The sequence below is a fragment of the Cervus canadensis genome, chromosome 19, assembly GCF_019320065.1.
Source record: "Cervus canadensis isolate Bull #8, Minnesota chromosome 19, ASM1932006v1, whole genome shotgun sequence".
NCBI classification, from domain to species: domain Eukaryota; kingdom Metazoa; phylum Chordata; class Mammalia; order Artiodactyla; family Cervidae; genus Cervus; species Cervus canadensis.
Window position 1 is genome coordinate 8,761,172 of NC_057404.1, and position 25,748 is coordinate 8,786,919.

The 25,748-nt window shown below is 46.6% G+C and overlaps 1 protein-coding gene across 6 annotated transcripts in view; it reads right to left on the bottom strand.

Annotated features, from left to right (window-relative positions):
* TBC1D1 (TBC1 domain family member 1) overlaps positions 1–25,748 on the bottom strand; it is a 226,065-nt gene that overhangs the window by 72,053 nt on the left and 128,264 nt on the right. For 4 of the 6 annotated variants that reach the window (XM_043438109.1, XM_043438115.1, XM_043438113.1 and 1 more), the window contains 7 exons: positions 24,972–25,082; positions 22,467–22,595; positions 20,999–21,085; positions 18,460–18,740; positions 16,386–16,547; positions 14,131–14,250; positions 13,007–13,146 (listed from right to left, as the gene is read on the bottom strand). In XM_043438109.1, coding sequence (XP_043294044.1) covers positions 13,007–13,146; positions 14,131–14,250; positions 16,386–16,547; positions 18,460–18,740; positions 20,999–21,085; positions 22,467–22,595; positions 24,972–25,082 — 1,030 coding nt within the window. The remainder of the gene's footprint in view (positions 1–13,006; positions 13,147–14,130; positions 14,251–16,385; positions 16,548–18,459; positions 18,741–20,998; positions 21,086–22,466; positions 22,596–24,971; positions 25,083–25,748) is intronic. The other 2 variants (XM_043438110.1, XM_043438111.1) reach the window with 2 other exon arrangements.

Here is a 25,748-nt window from a genome sequence, read left to right on the forward strand (position 1 = left end):
GGGGCACTCAAGAGGATGAGACAGAAAAGCAGAGAGGACCCCAGCCTCCTGGGAACATCACGGAGCCAGGAACCACCTTGCCGTATCATCATCCAGACTTCCTGTTACTCGAGAAAAATAAACCTACCTCTCTCCCCCACCCCCAGTTACACCAGTGTGGCAGATCTCCAGTACATTCAGTCAGACGCAGTGTCTAAGTGACGTCAAAACTCTGGTACCTGGAAGGGGGGGGGGCTGAACACGGTGGAAACGGCCGCAGAGAGGAAATGAGGCAAATGAACGGAAACCCGGTAACTTTGCCACGCGCTGCTGAAACATCTGGTCTAACGGTGCACGGCCTGCTACACGCTGGGACAGACACCAGGGGTGACTGAGACAGCAGGGTCAGGGGCAGCGGGGGAAAGCTCCCGAGAGGCGGTGCAGAGACCTCTCTCAGGGAGAATGGTGAACCAAAACCACAGCAGCCACCGCGCAAACGAACAGGAGAAACACCCCTTTGTTGATGCAGGTATCCCCACCGACGGCTTCTAATCTAACAAGCCCCACGATCTGAAGCCTTGTGGGGCCGAAACAGCCAACGGCTTCTATACCCCGCCCAAGCCTTGGCAATAGGACACCAAGAGGAAAAAGAAAAATGTCCCTTCCCTAACTGTTCAGGAAAGATGCTACAGCAAGAGGATTCCAAAAACCAAACCACAGAGGAAAGACTATAACCTCTCATGGCCAGAACTGTCCCTGATCGAAAGCGCTTAAGCTAACACACCTGGACAGGAAGTGAAGCACAATACTTCAACTTTCTGTGGGAAACCCACTATTCTCGCAAGCATAAAAGGTGTACTTGGGGTTACAAGCTATTTTCAGAATTATATAAGGCTGTAATTACAGGGTTCCTACTTTGGTGAATGATGTTTAAAATCTTGTTAGTACTTATTCTGCACATATTTTCACTTACATGAAAGTGAGAAAACAAATTCACTTGGAAAAAATCCAATCAGGAAGCACCTCAACGCATCCTTTTGCTCTCTCTCTGAATTTTACAAAACCAAGAGTGTGCCCAGTGCGCCTGCAGCTCTAAGGCTGGGGCTGCTCAGTCACATCTGCAGGACCGCCCTGCCTCACTCCCTCCAGGAGGGACATTTTTTCATTTAAATAAATGAATTTAATAGAAACCATTCAACTTAGAAGACTCTAATTCTATTTTTCAAAAATTATAGAGTTACCAGTAAATAATGCCCAAAACAAGCACTGTTTTAACAAGAGTTAACATTTAATTCTTAACTCTTAGATAGCATCACTGACTCGATGGACATGAGTTTCAGCAAACTCCGGGAGATGGTGGACAGGGAAGCCTAGTGTACTGCAGTCCATGGGGTCGCAAAGTCAGACACAACTGAGCGAGTGAACAACAACAGTTAATTCTAGAATACTTTCAACATAAGAACTGTTCTTTCACTCGAAGGCAGCTTATCACTACACAAACACTAACTTCAGGGAGTAAACCAGCCAAAACTCTTGATAATTTATTCCTAAAACTGCCAAGAGCTCACTACTGGGATTGAGAGACTAGACGTAGAATACAGCCGACCTGACTGGGGGCTCCCCTGGCAGCTCAGCTGGTGGGGAACCTGCCTGCAATGCAGGAGACCCTGGTCTGATTCCGAGGTCAGAAGATCCCCTGGAGAAGGGACAGGTTACCCACTCCAGTATTGTCAGGCTTCCCTGGGGGCTCAGACGGTAAAGAATTCTCCTGCAGGGCAGAAGACCTGGGTTTGGTCCCTGGGTTGGGAAGATCCCCTGGAGGAGGGCATGGCAACCCACTCCAGTATTCTTGCCTGCAGAATCTCCATGGACAGAGGAGTGTGGCGGGCTACAGTCCACAGGATCGCAGAGTCGGACACGACTGAGCGACTAAGCACGGCCTGACTGGAACCGCAGCTGTGAGACCTGAGCGCTGCGGACCGACGGGCACCGACCCAGTATTTCTAGCCTCCTCTCCTCGAAAATACCAGGCACAGTGCTGACTTCATAGAGTCAGTGTGAGAACTACCGTCTAACTCTGTGAAAGCGCAAACACTAATGCTCAATACATGATAAGGATAATTACAATGGCTACTATTGATGTTTGGTGAGTTTTACTGCAAACAAGATAGGATTTATTGGCTAGTTCATAATCCGCCATAGAACATTCGCTTATTTTACTAACAACCACTCGGGGCTTCTTGGCATGAGTTTAAATCAGAATAGGATGTACCCCTGCCTATCACTTGCTGCAGCTTGCGACATTCAGAGGACCTCAAAGTGTGGTCCCCAGAACTTGTAAGCATTGCACAACTTTAGGCTCCACCAAGCAACTTCAGGAATGAGGAACAGCAATCTGTGTTTCCGTAACTTCTCCAAGGGATTCCGGGCACACAGTCTGAGGATGGTAGAAAGAAATGCAACCCTGGGCCAATGTCACTGACCTGGATGGGAGAGCTGTGGGAACCCCGACAGAAGCAGCCCCACCCTCACCTTCCCAGGTGCTTCTGGGGGCAACACCAGAGTCCCCCCGCACTCTCCTCTCAGTCTGCCGGGGAAGAAAGGCAAACAAGGCCAGCAGTACGGAGGCTCACCCACCCCCACTGGCCTAAGCATCCCCAAGGTCACAATTATGAGTGACAACTCAAACCCCCCAGAGATAGAGCTTCCAGACTCACCATTAAAACCCTTTCTCAGTACATGACCACACAAAACTAAGCACATGAAAGTCCACAGGTACATTGTAGCCCACAGGTAAATGACTGTATTTGAGGTCTATCCATATAATGGAGTATTAACTGACCGTATAGAAGAATGAAGCACTGATATGCACATAACACGATGCACCTTGAAAACGCCACTAAATAGAAGAAGCCCACACATCACATACCACATGATTCTGTTTATATACGACGTACAGAACAGACAGATCTAGAGATGGAAAGATGATGGGTGTCTATCTCAGGTTTAGGGGAAGGTGGAGTGGTTTTGGGAAGTGACAGCTATGGGTTTCTTTCTGGGGGACAAAAAGTATTTTAAAATTAGACTGCAGTGATGGTTCCACAACCCTGAAAATACAGAAAAATATACTGTATACTTTAAATGAGTGAACTGTATAATATATGAATTTTAGCTCAATAAAGCTTTTTTTTTTTTAAAGCAAAACACGAGCTTCTTGCCAAGGACTCCTCTTTAAGCTAATCTAAACTTCCCTAATCTAAACTTACTGTAGGGTAGCAGTGCACACCCACCTAAGACCGGGAGTAGGCTGAGGAAGGTGGGCCCCCAGGATGCAAAATATAAAGGAGGCACTCACTGTCAGGGTCACGTGCACACAGGGTCCATACTTGCAGGGCCCTAAAAGTGAGTGCATCCTTAAATTTTGCACTCGGAGCACTTGCCTGCCTCACCCTGGTCCTGCCCCAATTTTGAGGCTGTTTCAAGTTCAGGTATGTCTACAGATTATATCCCCCTGAGAACAAACTACCTACCATCTCCTTGTTTTACAAATGTCAGTGGCTTCCCAGTATCCAGAGATTAAAGTTCAAAGATGACAAATCAAGATCTTCGACTCTGGACTCTAACCCTGAAGGCAAACAGGCTCTGAGAGGTAGATGAGCCCTGAGGAGGAGTTCCCTGCCAGCCAGGGCACTGGAAGCAGGATTCACACCCCGGTCTCCCGACTCCAGGACCTTGGGTACCCAAGCCCTTGGCCCTTGGTCCCCTTCCTACCAACAGCAGAGACTGAAATTTCGTCTCTGCAATCACCATCAACCCTTAGAGCCAACCTCTGCATAAAGTGAAACAACTGACTATTTAAATGCCAATGGTTGACTAGGAAAGGCTCAATCAGGCTAACTTACAACTGATATCAGGCCTCAAAAACAGCAGACTGAGGTCAAGTCCGGCCATTCACTGTGGCTCCCCACCTATAAAGATGCACCAAAAAAAACAATAAAGGAGAAAAATCTAGCAGCTTCAAACTACTGAAACTCATGAACAGTCCATTCCTGGTGTGCAGTATTTTATCTTGAACCCAGTCTGTATTGACCACGGAAAAGCAAAATCATATGGAAAACAGGTTAGGAACAATCTTAGAAAGTCTTGTGTCTCTGGCAATCAGGGACTATTTTTCTCTTGCCCACTCCCTAAAACCTTGTGAAAAATGAAAGGAAAACATCTCAACTTCAGAAGGTACTCTCCTCATTCAAACAAGCTGCAAATGAGCGAGGAAGGTACATACTATAACAAAAACAAGACCAAAAACAAAAACACGGGGAAAAAAGAAAACACACTTCTCTGGGATTGGAAAAAGGAAGAAGGGCAGCAAGACGCAGGGAGCAACACTGCCCCCAAGTGGTCACACTGGCTCAAGTCAGCCTCCTCCCTGTAAACCCGCGGTTCCACAGTCAGAGTTCTGGGTGGGTTTAAAAAGACAGGAGGGTTCAAGCCCAAGCCCATCCCCTCCCGTCGTATGAGAGAGCAGAGGGGCGGGTGTGGCCCATATACTAAGTCTCCCCATGTGACTGATACAGTGAACGCCGAGAACTGGGATCAAACCGAAGGGCCCTACGGAGCTCACTGACACTTACAGGTTCCAGTTACTTAACACCGTCCGTTAAAATTTCCCAATGGCATATAAATTCTTGAAAATTTGCCATGAACAATATCAAATAAATCACAGTAATACGACAGTTTCTACATTTTTCACAATATAAAATAGTCATTATGAAGATTCTGATTATACTCCTTGGTTTTGCCATTACTATTTACATCTGATATCTAATCCAACTGACTTAACTGTGTCATAAATTAGGCATATTGACACAGCTATAGTCACAACACAAAAACCCTTTGAACTTCAGCTTCACTGGATTATTTACTTATACAATGGGCTTCAAATCAATAAGTCTGATCTATTAGATGAGTTTTCCTTTTCCCTTTTTTGAAATAAGACATGTAAACATTTGACTGCTTCTATTGTTGGCAAAATCGGTAAATGCACAGAATAACCCGAAATGCTCAAAGGAAAGGCACTGAACCAAGACTACAATTGTTCCTTGGCACACAGAGGTAAGTAAAGGAATTTCCCCCCATTCCACAGTTGGGAGTTACCTATAAAATCATTTCTCAACAACAAAGAATTGTTTCTTTTGTATGAAACATTAGGAGGAAAACCCATGGAGCACTTCTGCTACCGACCACACAGTCAGAAGTTGACTCTCGGCATTTTTGCAGACCTGACAGTTAGGTCAGAGCCCACAGCTAAGAAAGCAGACACCTGAACAGTGTGCGCCCGGCTGCCACCTCGGAGACAGAACTCGCCTGCAGTGAAGCAGCGGGAACCAGGCAGACGCCGTATGTTTGGTTTCACTTGGCACGCTGTCAGATTCTTCTTTATCCCTATTACCACACGTTTTGTATCACTCCATTTTCCCCACCAGATCAACTCTTCGCGTCTCCAGGCAGCACAAATCCTCTCAAAAAATCTAGGTCACTTATGACCTAGATTTGAGGTTCGACACACGTGGGTGACGCCTTGGGTCACGACAGGAGCAGACACACAGGAGTCCTGAGCAAGGACGGGAAGGTCTGGGCTGGATGGACCACAGCCGCTTGCTCTAAGTGCCTGCCACTCACAGTGGACCAGTCTCATCAGTATCACCAGGGAGCCTGTCAGAAGCTGAGACCCACTGGCCCCACCCAGACCCAGACGGCAGAACCGGCCTTTACCAAGATCACCAGAGGCCTCCGAGCACAAGGGCAGTTTGTGAAGCGCTGTTCTAGGTCGTGATCCGGAGAACGCCACAGAACCTGTAGGTATGTTCACTCCCACCTGAGGGGTGGCGGTATCCCTGCCGCCTTTAACCTTCAGAGCAGGCCTGGCGGGGGGACCAATAGTGGGGAGGCTCTGAAAGTGACCAAGGGCCGTTACACAGACATCAGCAACAAGGAACAGCTAGGTCTGCCCTAAAAGTGTAGCCTTAAACACATCCAACCTTCAGGGCTCTGCCCGGTAACAGATTTCACTGATCCCCCACACTACCACCCTCAACCATCAAGTTTACAGTTTACCAAGTAGGACCTTCCACATACCCAGGCTCTCACAAACCCATCACCCAAAGAACTGGGAGCACAAACAAGAGAGAACACCTTTCCCCAGGGGTCCTGGGGCACCAGCCATGAGTGGCCATAAGCTCAGGGCATCAGTGAAGACTCTGCTTTAAATGTAAACCACTACACAGCTTTTAATATTCCACTTTATGATCTACCTATGTTTATCACAAAAACATCTGCCTCACCAAGCCTTCAAGTACAAACTGGTGATGGTCCTACTCTTACCGAAATTTCCCTGTGATGCAGTAATGCTGCTGACCTGACCTACCAGCTGAAAAGCAGAGAGCCCCCATCCACTCCACTGCCTCTGTGGGTCAGAATGGAAATCACCCTGCTGGACTCTGCTAAAATAACTTCAAGTGGGAATCCCTACAAGAGACCAACTGATCGATGTTGAGTTAAAAAAAAACAAAAACACAAAACAGCCTGGGATTTAGGAATGTTTGTGATGAATCTACTAAGTATTTCTAAGTAAATTTCTAAATGGAAAATAACTGTCCACCAACTTCAGATAGGTCTCCAAACATAAAGTTCAGATTCCTGCAACTCAATTATTTCATAGGGATTTGCACAGAGAAAGTCGCACACCCCTGAGTGTGGGACAAGCTGACTCAGGCAGGATTTGCTCAGTCTAATCTCCCCGCCTCGGTCCACACTGCCCGGCCTTGTCCTTTCCTCTCTCCTTACAGTATATTTAGTTGGAGTCACACGCCCTAGTCACCAACACCTTTCTCTCCAGGTTTTAGCCCATCTATAAAAATCAGGGGGACTTTCCTGGTGGTCCAGTGGTTGAGACTCCATGCTTCCAAAGCAGAGGGTGTGAGTTCAATCTCTGGTCAGAACCCATACCTGTCCCAACTTGCCACGTGGTGTGGCCAAAAAAATTTTTTTAATTTTTAAATCAGAACCCCAAAATTATAGAAAATTCTATTTATTCTTCACTTATCCTTATTGCTCTGCAAATACCATGGTTTTTAAACTATGAGTTTGCTTTATTAGTATTTTCTAAGTGGGACAAAATAGATGGGACAGTACAAATATCCCTGTTTGGATTTTTTTTCACCATAAAGAAAGGTTAAACTTGTCTGTTTAACTGAAGTTTGCAGTACCAGAATATAAATGCAAAGTAGTCACAGTCACTCTGAGCACCTACAACATTGGAAAAGGCATTTGCTAAGTGCACCTTACAAGCAGACTGTTGTGTCCCTCATGCCACAGGTTGCAGACACCTGGGCTGCTGTGGGTCCTGCCCCCAAGGCGGAGCAGACACCCAGAGGCACCCCTGACGGCACACGCCCTGCCGGCGCGGTCTGGCTGATGCAGGGATCTCTGGGGCCCTCAACTGCCTGGGGGTCTGGAGGTTCATAGCCGGAGGTAAACACATCGAGCGCATGTGAGCCCAAGCGGCCTCAGGCCACAGTGGAGACGCTGCTCTCTGCACCTTAAGGCTGGGAAGCAGAGAGTGGCAGAGGATAAAGATGCTTGATCTGTCAGAAGAAAATTCAGACAGATAGAAAGAGATCGACCTCCCTCCCAGCACACTCTATCCCCAGGGCTAACACATGGGGAGGGAAGGTGATTAACTGAAGCCAAGTCTGTTTGTCAAAATGCTATGAAACGTGTTGCTGCCTGGCCAGCAACGGGACACGGGGATAGACTGAAAATACATGCCCCACGCAGACAGAAGCAGGCCCACAGCCCACACCCAACCTCCAGCCTGGGGTGCGGTTTCATGGGAGCCGGGGGGCACGGGCCCATGGCTCCCCCATCCTGCCCACCGGTTCTGTGCGTTGGGTAAGGTGACTTCAGCCACTCCAAGCCTCTGCTCCCTCATCTGTGAAACTGGTGTAATAAGAACACCGACCTTCATAAGGTCGACTGGGAATTAAAGGAAACAACTCATGGAGAGCACTGGCCAAAAATAAGGGTGTGATGTGAAAATTATTACAGCAACTCAAGAGCTGTGTTTTTATTTTCTCTTCTCTCTTTTATATGCAGAGTTCCTACCATATAATTTAAAAACTCAGGCAGCATTTCTTAATTCTGTAAGAGCAAAAAGGACATAAGCAGGAAGAAGGAGGGAGTTGGGAAATCAGTAAGGACCAAGTATTATGCTTGTAAGAATCTGAGCAAGCTACTTGTCTTCCCTTAGAAGTCATGGAGCCTGGGGGCTGGTGGAACCTGATGATAAAGGTAATGCATAGGGAAATAACCAGAGTATGTTTCAAAGAGAGAAATGCTATGGAAAAAAATCATAATAAGGAGATGAGGAATATCTGAAGGGATGGGGGAGCAACTTGAAGTAGAGTGGCTGGTGCAGCCTCAGTGAAAAGATGACATTCAGCAATGATCTGAAGCAGGTGGGGGGTTAGTCACGGGGCTTTGGGGGGGCGGGGAGAAGCACTCCAGGCAGCGGGAGCAGACCACACAGAGGCCTCAGGAGGAAGCCCTCGGGGCGAGCATGAGGGTTCCAGGCAGAAGCCTCTCCCAGAGAGGCCAGGAGGACGGGGTGCAGTGACCTTCACCCAGTGCAGCATCAGGGTCCTGGGACACCTTCCTGCAGGAGACAGTGGGAAGGCCGACAGCAGCCGTACATCTGGGCCCTGAAGCATCAGTGAGGACTGTGGAGGAGGAGAGGGCAGAGCCTGCGGCCCTCAGGACTTCTCCAACGCGGAGAGACACAGAGGGCAAGCCTCGTTACCTTTACACAGCTTGCCACAACGTGCTGGTCCCCAGAACGAGCTTCAGGGCCACCCCCAAAGGACTGGATGCTGCCCTAACACTTCACAGGTATGAACTAGATAAACACTACCTCAGAAATCTTTCTCCATCAAGACCAGCCAGGAATCAGTCCAATTTTGAAATAACAGTTCACGTCCCAGAGGACAAGATATGGTAAGAGCCAAGAATGTGAGTTAACCACCTAAAGCAGAGAGAGGCTATGAAAGTGACCGTGTATACCTAGAGAGGAATGCACCGCAGGGGTGGGAGGCGGAGGCACGCGGAGCTGAGTTCCGGGTCCCTCGGGGACAGCACCCTGACCAGCGGGGACTCAGCAGGAACACTGCCGGGGTGAAGGACTGAGGGCAGTCAGCTGGAGAAGTTTCAGAGGCAGCAGCACCCCCATGACCCTCTGTCGTCTGAAGAAAAGGAAGTGCAAGCAAGTGCATTGTGTGTGGCTCAGAGACCAGCAGGAAAGAGGGATGGAACCACAGGGAGGCAGATGTGGCTCCATCTAAGGACGCTTGTTTGAAAGCTGAGAACCACTCTAGAGTGGGCCAGGCTGCCTCACACACAGTCGTCCACGGCCCGTAACACACTCCGGGCCACTGCGCTGCGAGTTTAAACGCACTGTCAATGCATGTTACACACCTGAGTACACTAAAGACGTCACACACACTTGGAGCTCCGCCATGCCCACACTACAGCCTCCGCCACACGGGGGCCTGTTGTCAGACAGCGGAACGCCACGTCTGGTGTTCTTGTTATCACAGCTCAGGGTCCCCTCCAGGGTCTCCTTCCCCCCGGTCCCTCCCTCTCCCCTCTGCCCCCACCCCCGCTCCCCCAAATGAAGGAAGAGCCCTCTGCAGCAGGGGGCCTGTTCACAGCCGCCCGGCCAGGAGGCTTGGCCACCGGCTCACCGTGATCGCAGACAATCAAAACCGACTGCTCTGCCCAGAGCTCCCCCAGAGCGCCAGCGGCAGGAGGATGTGCGTGAGCCGCTCCACAGCGCCCCCCGGCGGAGGGGCCGAGGCCAGAGCAGCTTCCAGTGGGAAGAGCAGAGTGCCCTCCACACCGGAGCAGCGACTGTACCAGACACATCTGCACCACCGATTTCTTCTAACATTATGGATTCTGAACACTCTTTACACTGTCAGTAAAACATCACACTCCCTTATTTCAATCAGTGTGGCAAGAGGCGTGATGAGTACAGTGTCGAAGGTGAGAAATTAGACAGCCTGCTCCCGATCAAGGCCCCGAGGGCACAAGCTGGGACCTGGACACAGGCCCCCTGCTCCTGCTTTCACAGGCAACTACCTGAGTGCGCTCTCAGTTCTTTCCCTGGATTCTCTCCCTAAGTGCATCCTCATAACCACCCAGGCCATGTCGAAGAGGCCACCTCTGAACTCTCCTGCAAACGAGGAGGTGGCCCTGGGGGCCTGGCAGGCCGACACTGGGGCGCTATTTTGAGCACCATTTCCAGAAGGGGAGATGGCACACACCAGGTGCTCGGTCCCCAGATCCCCGGAGACCACGCTGCCCGGTGTGCAGGGTACTGACGGATCTGCCCAGGGCTCTGACCTCTGGGGCAATAACCACATATCCCATCTCACCCCTGCATGCTTCTGCCCTGCTGTTTCAGAGTGTCCGGAAGTCACCAAAAAACGCTGTTTCCTGCAAAGACCATTGTAAGAATACAACGTGGAGTTAAACATCCATTTCTTACAATATTCCCAGACTACACTGATGTAAAAGTTTCCTGCTTAACTTTCAGAGAGAGGATTCAGACACAGACAGTGGTGTTCCGCCCGCCCCTTTTCTAGGTGCTGGGGCGACACAGGATCACACGCTCCTGCTGCCCACAGAGCAGTCTCCTCGCCCAGTTCATCTTGGGGTCTCCAGAGGACCGAGCGTTCACCAGCACCGACTGACCTTCTGACTCAGGCCCCCCAGACACCGACTGGGGGACAGCAGTGTCCGTCCCGTCCAGAAACACGCATTGCTCCCGATGCCGGAGAAGAGCGGCACCAGGGTGGGGCCTGCGGACACCGCAGTTCCTCAGAGGCCAGAGCGCCAACAAGGAGCGGCGCCCTTCATCAGCCTGGTGAAGCGGCCACCACCCCTCCACGGCCACCCACCCTAGCAGACCCCTCTGCCTTAGAATTTTAACTAAAGAGTTTTTTAAAAAGGAGAGAACTAGGTTACACAGTTTGGCTATTGAACATTAGTAGGCAATCTACAACATGAAAATAAAATCTTTAAAACTTTCTAAAATGATAGATTGAAATAAACTCAATTTACTAAAGAAATTTTTTAATCACACTGAATTAATAAATCCAGTGTTCCCTTACACTGCTCCTGCCAGGAAACACCAGTATAGGAACCTAAACACATCAGTGCCCCAAACTCAATAATGGCAACAAAAATGCTACCACTTTACATTTGACATGCCTGTAGGCTTTCAAAGTACTACTTTCACATGTATAATTTGATGTAATTCCATAAGATAGGAAGAGCCAACACTACTATAACCATTTTATAATCAAAGAACTAAGTATAAATGAAGTTACATGTTTTACATCACAAAGCTAGCTGAGCCCAAACCAGGTTCTTGTTTAATCTGGCAGAAGATCCAGGATCCAAATTAACATGAAGAACTCTGGGGAGAGTGGTGGGGAGGAAGAGAGAAGAAACAACAGTGAGTGGGGAGGGAAAGGGAGAAAGGGTTCCTCCAACCGTAACACCTCCTCCCAGAGACAGTTACATGGAACGCAGTCTGAAAACCCTCGGATCAGCCTTGGCTGTGTCCTGGGAGACACAAAGAAGCGTGTCAAGGGGCAAGTGTGAGTCTACACCACAGGCAATCTTGCAATCTGAGAAATTCAAGTAATCTTTGGAGAGCTGCTGTTTCTCTGTGCTTTTGTAACACTTTCTGATTAGGAATATTAAGGAAAGCAAATATCTACTGTTAAAAGTTTATGACCTCACTGGGCAAAGAAAAATCTTAATTTTAGTCAGCAGAACTTCATCTAAACTCCTCTTTTACATTAAAACTCAACATGCAAAAGCCTAAAAATAAACTAGCACATTCTATACAGGCTTTCCAGGTGGTGCAAGTGGAAAAGAATCCGCCTCCCAATGCAGGAGATTAAGAAACGCAGGTTGGATCCCTGGGCCAGGAAGATCCCCTGGAGGAGTGTATGGCAACCCACTCCAGTATTCTTGCCTGGAAAATCCCATGGACAGAGGAGCCTGACAGGCTATGGTCCATAGGGTTGCAAAGAGTCAGACACAACTGAAGTGACTTAGCATGCACACGCATACAGGTATACCTTGTTTTACTGTGCTTATTAGCTTTACTGTTCTTCACAGATATTGCATTTTTTAGAAACTGTTTGTGGCAACCTTGAATTATCAGATGATGGTTAGCATTTTTAGCAATCAAGATTATAGCTAAGGTATGTATGTCCTTTTTAGACATAATGCTATTGCACACTTGAAAGACGGCACTGTAGTGTCTACACTATACCACAGTGTAAACGTAACTTTTATGTGCGCTGAGAAATCAAAAAATTCATGTGACTCGCTTTACTGCGATATTCTTCTTATTGCATCTCTGAGGTCTGCATGCATTTCTTTGGAGGACACAAAGATGATGAGAAAGAGTCCTCCCGTGACACCAGACTGATGGACAGCAATTGACGAGGCACAAAACATCACAAGTGTGACCAGTGGGGTGGGGGTACCTCAGAAACCCACCATGCTAAGGCAGGGTGTCAACTACACCTTGATTGCAGAGGGAGAAACCAGACACGCCTGGAACGGATCGGAAGGGGAAGGAAGGATGTAGGGGCATCGAGCTGCGCTCTCAACATTCCCGCGGGCAGGGGGCGGGGGTGGCGGGGGTAGGCACAAAGGCTCAGCAGAAGCACTGTCTGTAACACAAGGTGCTGTAAGCCGCTGATGCTTTTACCGGCTTCCTGGAATGTGGGATCCTCTGAAAACAGTGACAGGCATTGCCATTTGAGCTTCCTAACCTGGGAACTTTAAAATCAGGGGATGATTTTGACTTGAAATCTCATTTCACCTCTTCTTCCACCAAACATGAAACTCAAGCCGGAATCTAGGCTCACATGGGGGTGGGCCTCACCTTCATATCTTTTGGGGGAGTCGCAGGCCTTCTGGGGGGTGGCCACCCGAAGGAAGATCTGCTGCCTCCACGAGTGTCTCCGTGTCTTCACAGGGGTCCTGCTGGCATCGCTGATGTGGTCGGCTTTGGACTCAAAGTCCCTAAAATTAAAGACAGCTGATTTATGACTGGTGGGGAGATACAAGCAGATATTTTAGCTTGACTTTTTATCTTTTTTAACCAAGCACTAAATTATAAATCATCTCTGTACAAGCAAATATAACTAGACAATCACAGGTGTCAATCAAGCTGGTGGTGGGGCAGAAGTCCTGCAGAACTGCTTTCTGAAAGGGTGCTCTTTATGGTAGACAATGGTTACATGTACTTATTTTAATTGTAAAAGATACTACGAACTCCACTCCATGGATCTTAGCTTCTAATTGGGCCTCTCTTGATGCCACTCTAGAAAAGAGAAATGGCCTAGAGGCGGGGGCTGGGGCAGGTGGGGGGTGCCGTCACCAGGGTTACAGCCTCCCCTAGTCTATGTGTGAAGAGATCTCCTTAGCATAGCCCTATGTCTCCAAGCATCACCTCAAAAAAAATTAGTAAATAAATTACACAGAACCAGCAAGGGCAATAATGATGCAGTTATTTGCTAATGATGACTTTTAATACCCATATGTTTTAAACTACAAAACAAAGTATATTTTTCAATATACATAAATAACAATCATTAAGTTTTTTCCTATTCATAGGACAACTTGGAGAACCCTTGTAGGTTGCACCTGAATATATACCCACAACTGAACAATCATCTGAACTTACAGATCAAACAACCTGACTGATTTACTGGCAGCCATATATGCTTATCCAGAAATACTTCTATCACTTAGAGAAATGGTTAAGACTTTCTCTAATTTGCTGAAAATAACAAAATATAAATAAACTAATTCTAGTCAAAATTGGGTAACACATTTGACTCCATATTTTTTAAATCACATTCACTAAGAAAAAAATGTAAGAAAGAAGATATAACAGATCTAGTGAAAATGATTTTGGAAATGGCAAAAGATGGCTAAAAAATCCCTATGTGTCTAACAAGCAACATATACACCCAGACTTGACGTATCTAAATTGAACCCTACCTTTGAGTGTTCATAAAGTCAGAGGTGTTATTTTCATCTACAGGAGCCAGAAATTTTAGAAAATTTGGCACAGAGGAAGAAGAATGAAGTTTTTTCCGCAGGGCATTACGGTAGGAGATGCTGAGAGCATGGTTGAAAAAAGAGTTTAGGATAAACAGAAACACACAAACTGTAAAACAAAACCTTCAAAACAGAAGACACATTTTATACATCTAATGATAAGAAAATTAAAGCAAGTAAGAAGTCAAAAACAGTTTACAAATGAGATTTAACTTTCATTTTCAATCAAACAAAATTCTACTATTTTAAGTGAAAGGTATCAATGAAGTAATTAACAAACATCAGTCCATTCAGTTACACAAGATGAATAAATTCTAAATATCTGCTGTGTAACACTGGGCCTGCAGTTTACAACACAGTGCCCGTAGTTAGTATCATGTAAATACATAAAAAATGTGTTAAGAGGACAGATCTCATTTTAAGCATTCTGACCAAACAAAAACAAAACCACAGCAATAAAATTCAGTCCATCATCCAAAATGATTCTTTGTCAAAGTAGAAAAATAATTTTTCTAAATTAATGAGGAAGTTTCTGAAATGGCACAAATTGCAACTTATATAATCAAGCACATTGCCATTAAACCTGTGTGTGTGTGCACGCGTGTGTGTGTGTACACACCAGAGCAGGGGAAAGAAGTATCACATCTTGCCCTCAAGATTGTTTTCATAATAATTTGAGGGAATAATAATAATCCCTCATAATAATTGAGGGAATTAATTAATCAATGGTAAAATTAAATGGATTCAAATGATAGACTGAAAATAAGAAAAGCAGAACCAAACAAGCATGCGTGCACGCACACACACACGTGCGCGGTGGCCCCAGGTCCTGCGTGGACACACACACACACACACGCACACACACATGCACACACAGATGCGCGCGGTGCCCCGGGTCCTGCATGGGCGCGCACACACACACACACACACACACACGCGGTGGCCCCGGGTCCTGCGTGCACACACATACACACACACAAGCGCGCGGTGGCCCCAGGTCCTGCATGAACACACACACACACACACACACACGCATACACACACAAGCGCGCGGTGGCCCCAGGTCCTGCGTGGACACACACACACACACACGCAACACACACATGACACACCAGATGGCGCGGCGAGGATTGCCCGGGTCTGCATGACACACACACACACACACGCACACACACACAAGCGCGCGGTGGCCCCAGGTCCTGCGTGGACACACACACACACACACGCACACACACATGCACACACAGATGCGCGCGGTGCCCCGGGTCCTGCATGGACACACACACACACACACACACATGGTGCCCCGGGTCCTGCGTGGACACACACACACACATGCACACACACACGCGCGCAGTGCCCAGGGTCCTGTGTGGACACACACACACACACATGCACACACACATGCACACACAGATGCGCGCGGTGCCCCGGGTCCTGCATGGACACACACACACACACGGTGCCCCGGGTCCTGTGTGGACACACACACACACACGCACACACACACGCGCGCGGTGCCCTGGGTCCTGTGTGGACACACACGCACACACACGCGTACACACACACAAGTGCGCGGTGGCCCCAGGTCCTGCGTGGACACACACACACACACACGCGGTGCCCCGGGTCCTGCGTGGACACACACACACACACGCGCGCGGTGCCCCAGGTCCTGCGTGGACACACACACACATGCACACACACATGCACACACACACGCGCGCAGTGCCCCGGGTCCTGCGTGGACACACGCGCACACACACGCGCACACACACACACGCAAGCGCGCGGTGGCCCCAGGTCCTGCGTGGACACACACAAGCACACACACATGCACACACAGATGCGCGCAGTGCCCCGGGTCCTGCGTGCACACACACACACGCACACAAGCGCACGGTGGCCCCAGGTCCTGCGTGGACACACACACACACACACACACACATGCACACACAGATGTGTGCGGTGCCCCGGGTCCTGCGTGCACACACACACACGCACACACACACGTGGTGCCCCGGGTCCTGCGTGGACACACACACACACACACACACAAGTGCGCGGTGGCCCCAGGTCCTGCGTGGACACACACACACGCGCGCACGCGCGGTGCCCCGGGTCCTGCGTGGACATGCAGCGCCCTCTCTGCGTGACCGTCCCGGGGAGACCAGCGTGCCACGCGGGCGGCTCACCTCTTGGGCACGGCACTCCCACTCTGCTCCCCGCTCGGGTTATGTTTGAGGTGCTTAAAAAAATGAGGCGAGGAGGCGGAGGGGTTAAGACGAGGTGGAGGGGCAGGAGCTGAAGGCTGCCCTGAGGGACTCTGAGACTCGCCAACAGGTGGACAATTCCCACTAAACAGCAAGCAGAGAGAAGGCAGGGGCGTTAGGGGGGAACCACGCCGGAGAGGCAGGCACACACGGACACGGCAGCTGTCACGGTGAGTGGGGCGCCCCTCCTCAGCACCCGCGCCCCCCTGGCAAAACAGCTCAGTCCAGAGGACGCCATGAAAGGTCCCGCCTGATCACCTCCCACACTCGGAATGACCCCAAGACATCCGTTTCCTCCACTCCCTTCTTAGGATCTGACAGGGAGAAAAATTAATTAAAAGCAAAGGAAAGCAAAACAAAATCCAGAGTTTTAGAAATACATCTCTCTTCAACATGAACAATAAGCTGCCTTGAATGTCGAAGTCTCATTTCCTGTGCATAAGTGAGCAGAGAGGTCATGAGGGGTCACGCAGAGCAGAAGAGACATGCTGCGGGGAGATGGGGAGGACAGTCCCACGTCCCCTCACCACCCACACCAACACGACCCTACAGGAAGCTGCGTTCTTAGGGGAGAAGGGAAATGGATGGTCTGGGATTCCATCATTTCCTGCCACCTCTGGCTTGTGTCACACAGCAGGCTTTAGCAAGAGGACCAGGAATCTCCAGACAGGAAGGTTTCCATCATCACTGAAATGCCAGAGAAAGAGGGATGGAGCGCAGTGGAGAGGCAGAACAAAAGAAGTGTGTCCACAGGGTTTTAAGAAACATGATTAGAACCCATAAAGCCTCAAACTATGCTTGTCATGGCTCCACGGGTAAAGAATCCTGCAGTGCAGGAGACAGAGGAGATGCAGGTTCGATCCCTGGGTTGGGACGATCCCCTGGAGGAGAAAATGGGAACCTCCTCCAGTATTCTTGCCTGGAGAATTCCATGGACAGAGAAGCCTGGCGGGCTACAGTCTATGAGGTCGCAAAGAGTTAAACACAACTGGTCACACGGCACATTTATCTCTAGAACATCACAGAATTGAGTATTAGCTTCTGAAGCAGGTCGTGCTTTGGGATCACAGTTATCCAGCCAAAGTCCAAAGAACCACATAACTATTTTCAATAGCCAACTGAAAACAAAGCTGAACGACTCCGTAGCCTCGTCTGAGATTGCCAGCACATGTCCTCCTTCACCGGCAACGTATCAGAGCGCCTCCCCACCCCGTGTAGACTCGACATGTCCTGGCTTCTGCTGTCACTGGTCGGAGGCAGGCGGCGGCTGAACACAGGTGCGGCCTATTTCACGTTTACAAGGCGAGAGGTTTCAGGTTTTTGAAGTGATTTTACAGACACCCGTGCCCACCCACGGTCTCCGACACGTGCGGTCACACTAACTGCCACGGGGCCCCTGAAGGAGCTGGGACTCCTGCTGCTGTCCGGCTGACCCAGCTCTGCAAGCAGGACATTCCAACAGCTCGCTATGGCCCCATTTATTAAAATCAGTGAGTGTTACTGGAAGAATCCAGAATTCTCACATCGGAGGTGATTTTAGAGACTGTCTATTCCATCGTGTTCTGCAGTGAAGTGAAGTAACTCTGCCGGCTGGGGACACAGCAGGGACAGAGTCCCCAATCACTGTGGCCCAGGCCCCCGCCCTCAAACGAGCATCTCCTGCTGGCTGCTCTCCTCCGGGCCGGGGCGGAGTTCCCGGTCAGGGCTGCCTCTCAGACCCGTATGCATCTCAAGGGCCCTTTCTGCTCATCTTACCTGCTTCCTCACCGTCCCCGCACGTGGACAAGTCACAGGTATCTCTTACATCTACATCTCTCCCAAGGGAGGAAGGTGAGAGGGACATGTCACTGATTTGAGTTTTCTCTTTTTAAGCCAAGAGTGAAACTGGACTCAGGTTTCTTTTTCGCCCAACAGATATGCCTGGGATGCACATACCTGGCAGTAACACATGCCCCAGCTATTCACACAACAAATCTACATTTTCAACAAATCTTACTTTCGTTCATGAGGCGTCTCTGTGCTCACTGAGTGGTACCTCACAAGTTTCCTTTGCAAGACCCCTGGAGACCCCCGCGCCGGCTGCGGCGGCTCCTGGCAGTCCACGGGGACGTGGCCCAGGGTGTTGGCGCGCCTCCGGAGGCCCTGCTGCGGGGAGGGCAGGCCTGGCTCCTCCGCGCGCTGGCTCTCCGAGTCGCTGGACAGGTCGTCCGAGGAGCCCAGGAGCCTGAAGCAGCTCTCGGAGACGGACGAGGCCTCCTTTTCACAGCCAGACGGCTCCTGGTAGCAGACAGAGACAGCAGATCAGACACGTCACACGGCACTGGTGGCATTTACAAATCTCTGATTCCAGCGGCAGGAAAACATTTCAATATGTAAGCACATCTTCTGGTCATAACGCCGTCCAGAGGCCACCAAAAAAGGCAATAAAGTGCCTCCTCGGCGGAGACAAAATGCTAGTGTGCAAGACAAACAGGAAAACTGCCCAAGTGCAAGTGTGAAGAACAAATTATAACAAGTAACTGCCGTAAGCAAAGCCAAAATAGTTATCTTTGAAGAAAACAAGACTCTTCCCTACCGCCTATAACAAGTCTAGTGAGTGCGATGTAACCTGTCTGCACTGTTTAAACAAATCAACTTCTTTATCTTGGCCAAGGGTGTTCATACATGTGATACCCACATTTTAAGGCTCTCTAAATTTGAGCTAATGTTTGGATTTAACTGGGTAATCTTTTTTTTTTTTTAAACTGGGTAATCTTGAGTGTTAAAAATTACATCCTACATTATTCTTAGGTATGGAAAATATCTCCCTAGGCACTTATTGACATGATTCAGAGAAAATCACTTAGCTTCTTCCTGCACTTTAATTTCCTCATCTGTGAAAGGGTACAGTGAAAATTTATCTCACTGGGTTTCAGGATTAAGCAAGATAATACAACCAAAAGTACCTGTCTACTGTAAAATGTTATGTAAATATAAGCTATTATTTTATTAGGCACTCAGTGAATTTCCTGAGTGAGTCCTTAAACATTTGTTAGGACTCACAACAGTATTTTAATATCATAGGCTCTCAAGATGCATACTTTTTCAAAGGAAAGAACTATCACCGCTCACACTTAGCACTGCATGCCCAGGATGTGGCCGAGGGGGTAACAGTAGGGGGGAAGGAGGGATATATTTTTCTCAAATCAAAAAGTACGAAATAAGAAGTATACAGCTTGTCCCTATTGAAATTGCTGGAAGGCATGAGTAAGTCAGCATGAAAAGAGCAAATGCATCGAATGGTGGACTGGAGAACCTAAATTCCATCTGTTCATCTGACAGGCATTAAGGATTTTAATTTTAAAAAATTAAATTTATGTTTATTAAGGAGAGAGGTTAAAAGCACTTAATGTTACAGGAATTCTATTTAAAAAGCTTAATTCCCAATACCTTATGAAATGTTAATCACTTTAAATGTAACATAAATTTTTCATTCTTTAGAACTCTACAGTTACAAAGATTCTTTAAAGGTTTAAAAATGTGTCTAGGACAATTCACCATGAAAACCTATTCATCTCAATTCTCATTAACATCCCTTAAATTATGTGAAAGAGCTAACCCTTAGCTTCATCTTACCCCTGAAAGGGCCAATGGATATTCAGAGAACATACTGATATCAATTTAGCGGTCTACCATAAACTTTTTAAAACAACAGAAAATACCAATATGTATCATACACTGTTTATAGTAAATATTGGTTTGTAAAATTTTATCTTAATTTTATGTGTGAGCATGTATGTATGTGTGTTTGTGAACCATTTCACAATGTTGTTATGGTCTAAAAACTTGGAAAGCCACATGCCCAAAGGGGAGCTCAGAGCAACTTCGATTCCTGTGGGAAGGGGCTGGTCTCCACAACGACTCCTCCTCTTCCCATTCCAGGGCTCTCTGCCCTCCCCAGCATAAAACCCAAAATCCACTTGGCTGGTGGTTAAAAAGGTGAGCTAGCAAGGCTTAAATATAGTTGTGTGTTTGGAAGGCAAAAAATGAAAACAATGACATCACAGACACAGGTTTGTTACCAAAAAGAACTGTTGGCTTGCTTATCATCGCAAAGCTGCGCTTGGTGGCAGACATGGAAGGGTGAGGCTTATTTATAAAAACCATGATGCTTAATTATAATCACAGAGTCAGCTAAAGGACACAAGAATTTAAGCTGCATACTTCTCAGAACTCACAAACTCATGTTTGAGGTTTTCCCAATTGAAATTATTTTTAATGTTTAGATTTCATTGGAAAACCTTCTAAAGAAAGAAATCCACTGACTGCCTGTGCATTTAGCTCTTTGCTCTGGAAGAGCCCTCTGCTTTGCTCAGCACAATTTGTCTGTCAGAGCAGAACTGCACGACCAGCCCTCCACCTGCATCATGAAGTCTGGAAGCACCAAACTTTCCATGATGGCAGCTATGAGGCTTCTTTGGTCCCTTCTGATAGGCCCTGTGTAGAGGGGATGAGCAAGACCCATTTGTTGGCTTCTTCAGAGGAAACGTGCTTACTTTGCTGGTGTTACTGAACATGCTAGACACGGAGCTGTCCAGATCCAAACCGGCTGAGTGTTCCTGGAGGCCTCTGGCTTTATTACCCTATGGAAAGAAAAGCTGTCAAGTTATGACTCCTGAGGCTTTTGCAAAGACATCTGCTAGAAGCAATCTAGTCTATTTACTAAGCTCAGGAAAAGTGCATCTGAGAAATGCCGCTGAGCACATATGTGCATTAAGACAATCAACATATCTTTTTTTTTTTTTTAAACCAACCTAAACATTCCAAAGCGCCCAGAAGATTAGTCATTTGACAGGATGACGGGCAGGAGAGGAGACAGTGCGTCTAGAAGAAAAGCAAGCGCTGAGTGTGCACACTCAGCAACTCTCCTCTGAGTCACAGAGCGTGGTGAACTGCCAGCCTATGACACGCAAACCACAATCTCTCCGTTTGGGAGCTCTCAAAGGCAAACCCACTCCAATTCCAGTTTTGTAAATGAACCGCTTTTAATGATCTGTAAGGATGCTGTAAAATTCTCAGAAACATCTTTGCACAAAATACAATTTAACAAAAAAAAGTTTCAATTGGAGTGGTTCATGAAATAAAAGAGAACCATAAGAAGATATCACAAGTTCCAGAAAGGTGTGAAACTTTTGAGAGAAAAGAGAACTTTGATTTCTTAGAAGGGCCATCAAGGTATTTACACTCATGCTGGCAGGGTGGGGAAGATGGCAGTCTTTTGTTAAAGAACTCCCAGATGGGTACATATGCTCTTCCTGCAGAGCTCCCAGTCACAAAATTTTCCTGTGAAGTGCCAGATTAGTAACCTCTTAGGCTTTGTGGACCATGTGGTATCCACGGCAATGACTCAACTCTGCAGAAAAGTATCCTGAGACAATAGGTAGCTGTGTTGCAATAAAACTTTATTTACAAAAGCAGGAAGTAGGGGACTTTCCAGTGGTCCAGTTTGGTTAAGACTCTGCACTTACAATGTAGTGGGATTCCTGGCTGGGGAACTAAGATCCCAGCAAAAAAGAAAAAAAGAAAAAAAACCAACCAGGAGGTGAGTGGCATTTGACCCAAGGGCCATGGTTTGCAGATCCTGCTATAAACAGTTCCAGAGACAACAATTGCAGCTAACAAAGACAATTTTTAAACTGTACCTAGTGACGATAGGGAGAACAGAACCCACACCTCGGTGTATTTAATCCATGCATTTTACAGGGACTGGCCAACAAATAACATTCCTCTGGGAGACAAAAATTCTATTGAATATAATACAAAAGAGTACAGAATTTTTTTAACCTTAAGTTATAAACTGAATTTTAAGGGTAGATAACATTTTTCTAACACTGAGAAGACATGAACAAGGCTTTACCCTTCTATACTCTGTGATGAACACTGATGGAATGAAAGCAAAGAACTGAATTTCATGCTCTCTCAAAAAGGGATTTAACTGAAATTAGGAGGAATTATGTCACTTACCCGGGACAATATACTTTCTAAAGATTCTGTTAAAGACCTCTTCGCTTTGTTTTTCAGCATATCTAGCCTAAATCGAGTGGCACTTGATGGTAATTCACTTCCAATATTCTCTGCTGCAATCTGTGACGTCTAAAAAGTGAAACAATGGAAAGTTAAGCCACTTAGGTCTTCCTTCTCTCCTTCTTTCCTTCCTTTTTAAAGAACTGAAAAATTTCTAGGATGCGTCTTTTTGATCCTAAGTCATATTCTTTCTGACTTCATCTGCTCCTTGGTGACATGACTACAAGTCTGGGAAATAACTTTGCCTCAAAGAGTTGCACTACCCACTCCAAACTAAACAAGGAAAAGGGCTTAGAAACCAATCACTTCACAAAGAGTTTAGACCTCAGGCTCCGCAGATGGATCAGAGACATGTCATTCACTAGCTATGGCCTTGTGCAAATTACTTTCTCTGAGCCACAATTTCCTCTTCTGTAAATCGAAACCAACCTCAAGATCTAATCATAGGACTTTGTTATGAGATTAAAACAGGTAAAGCATGTAAAACAATGGGCATAGCTTCCAGTACAAAGGTGACTATGATTAGCTTTTCAAATTAAAGTAACAACTTACTTTTGGGGGTGTTTCAGAGAGCTAGACAAAATAAATCTAATCAACTAAAGAATCCATCCTGCCTACAATAATCTCTTCATCCCCTCCCACAGAGTTCTTTTTCCTCGCGCCCGTGGCTTCCATCATCTCATTATTCACTGTCCTCTGCAACCCAGCCTCTCCCTTAACTCACCAGAACATGAAATGACAGCATAAAAGTTTGTCAATCACAAAATAAAATTTAGTGTTATTAGAGCTATGCTTAAAAACAAAACAAAACTCTCTAGATTAAACTGTTTCTTCTATGGATTCTTACCTGAATGCTTCCTGCTAGATGATGATTTTGTTAGGAAAACACACAACCACATCCTCCATTACTCTAAACACCAACTATCCTTTGTTGTTACATATTTCAAGCATACACAAAAGTGTGCAGATTAATACCTTAAATGCCTTCATACCACCTCGAGCTTTGGCAAAGTTAACATTTTGCAGGTGTTGAGAAGAACAATGATGAGCACAGGCTCTGGCATTCACTCAAAAAATTATATACCCTGGGTGAGTGTGTTATTAGTCACAGTTTGGTCCTGTGCAATCATTTACAAAGAATTAGAGCCTATCCAGGCTCAAGCCAGTCTCTAGAGCTAAGGAAATTATCCACAAAGAACCCACAGGGGCATGCATTTGACTCAATGCCAGTTCACACCTAAGAAGTTGAAGACTTGCTTTCAACCAAAGTTTTCACAAAGGAGAAGCATTTTGAATAATTTTGATACATAAAATACTGGCTAAAAGATTGGTAGTATCCTACCAAGAAGATCCTTCAGAGACAGAAGAAAAACTACACTGTGGTTTTCTTTTTATAAACCAAACCATAAGAATCTCTGCATACTTAACTCAATGTTTCTTCTAGTCTCCTCTATTGTCTAAAAAGGCTCTTTTCTATGTCTATCACCATAATTCAAATGCAATCTGAAAATACAATCTTTAGAAAATAGCTCACATATAGAAAATAACACAGTCTTTGTTTGTTTTAAACTAAGCGTCCAGAAGTTTCTCCTTTGAACTGATGCTGGTTTTTGGATAAGCGTCTAGTTTGGGGCTCTAGAATGAATTGCACTGCAGTCCCCACACTGCCTTTGCCAAGACTGAGGGGTGAACTCTAAGCATGAACATTTGGAGCCAAGGTTGAAATTCTGAAGCTAGGATGAAGTTCTCAGCTCAGAACCCACCATCCAGTGGTGTCACAGAGTATCTACCAGCAGCCTGTTCACAATAACCAGCATCTAAAATTAACTCTGGTGTCCATCAAAAGGAGAATGGAGAAACAAACTGTGCTGCTGACGCAATGGAATAAAACGGAACATACTACTTACTGATTTATGCAACAAGGATGAATATCAAAAATATCCTCGTAATTTTTTTTTCCAGCTCCACACCCCCAGTATGCTAAGTAAAACAGAAGCTCTGTATCTGGGCAGTATATAAACCAGGCTAATACTCTATGCGATTTATCAGTAGTGCTATCTCACATTCACACTGCATTTTTAGTACAAAGAATTTCCAGGCACTTTATGTAATTGTGAAAGAAGCTGTACAATGTCACTCTCGTTTTATCAGGGAGAAAGGTGAGGTGACAGGGCCTGGCTCCTTGCAGCGCAAGGAGCTCACTCAGGCGGCAGCATTCACTCTAGTCCCCCGTCAGAGCAACCACTCTGCCCCCAGCACAATGACACAGAAGCTTGCCTCACCTTTTCCAAGCACAATCTAAACATTTCCAAATTTCCCCTGCATGTGTAACAAGTGAAAATAAATTGCAGAGAGGAAAAGAGGTTTCAAAGCGTCAGAAAATCCTCAAGACTCTGTTCTACAGTGTGTCCCGGTGAAATTAGACAAAGAGAGAAAATTCCATACCTGTCTTATCTCCCCAATATGGATGTGAACTTTTTGCTTCTCTTCATATAAACATCTCAGGAAAGAAATAATCAATTCATTCTCTCGTTGCTCATTTCTTGGTCTCAATTTCTTAAGGTTAAAAAAATGAATATTTTACATTAATTTTTTTTACGTTAATTTTTAATTGTCACCAAGACTGCTAAACAATCCATTTGAAAATGCTCAGCTTCCACCGTCGACTGGTGCTTTTACCCAATCATCCCACTAGGGGGCACCAATGATCCTAAAAGTGAAGACAATTGTTAAAAAGAGACAGTGAAGCCAGTGGGCCAGATTGGGCCTCTGACCTCTGATGTCCTTATACCTAAAATAAACATTTCACATCAGATAGAGGCATAGTCAAAATATTCAGTAAATACTCTTGAAAACATCAGAAAAGGACAAGAGCCATGATGCCTGCACCTTTATAAACTCTTACGCTTGGGGAACTAGGAAGGACAATAGCAACTGATCCAGGGTCATGGCTCCTTTCACATATCAAACATGTCCGTCAGGAAGCATTTTCTGGGAGCCCCAAAAGGCATACACTTGCACACAAAATTTCATGGCACAGACTCAATTTTTTTTTCTCGTATTTTAAAAATTCTTTGCGTTCCTTTTATTTTTCGGGCAAGGTAGTGGCAAAGCACACAGAACTAGAAATCAGGTCATGTAGGTTCAAGGTGCTGCCCGGAAGAGGGATCAAAGGCAACTCATTTACGCTCAGCCTCTCTGTCTGTTCCAATGAAGATTATG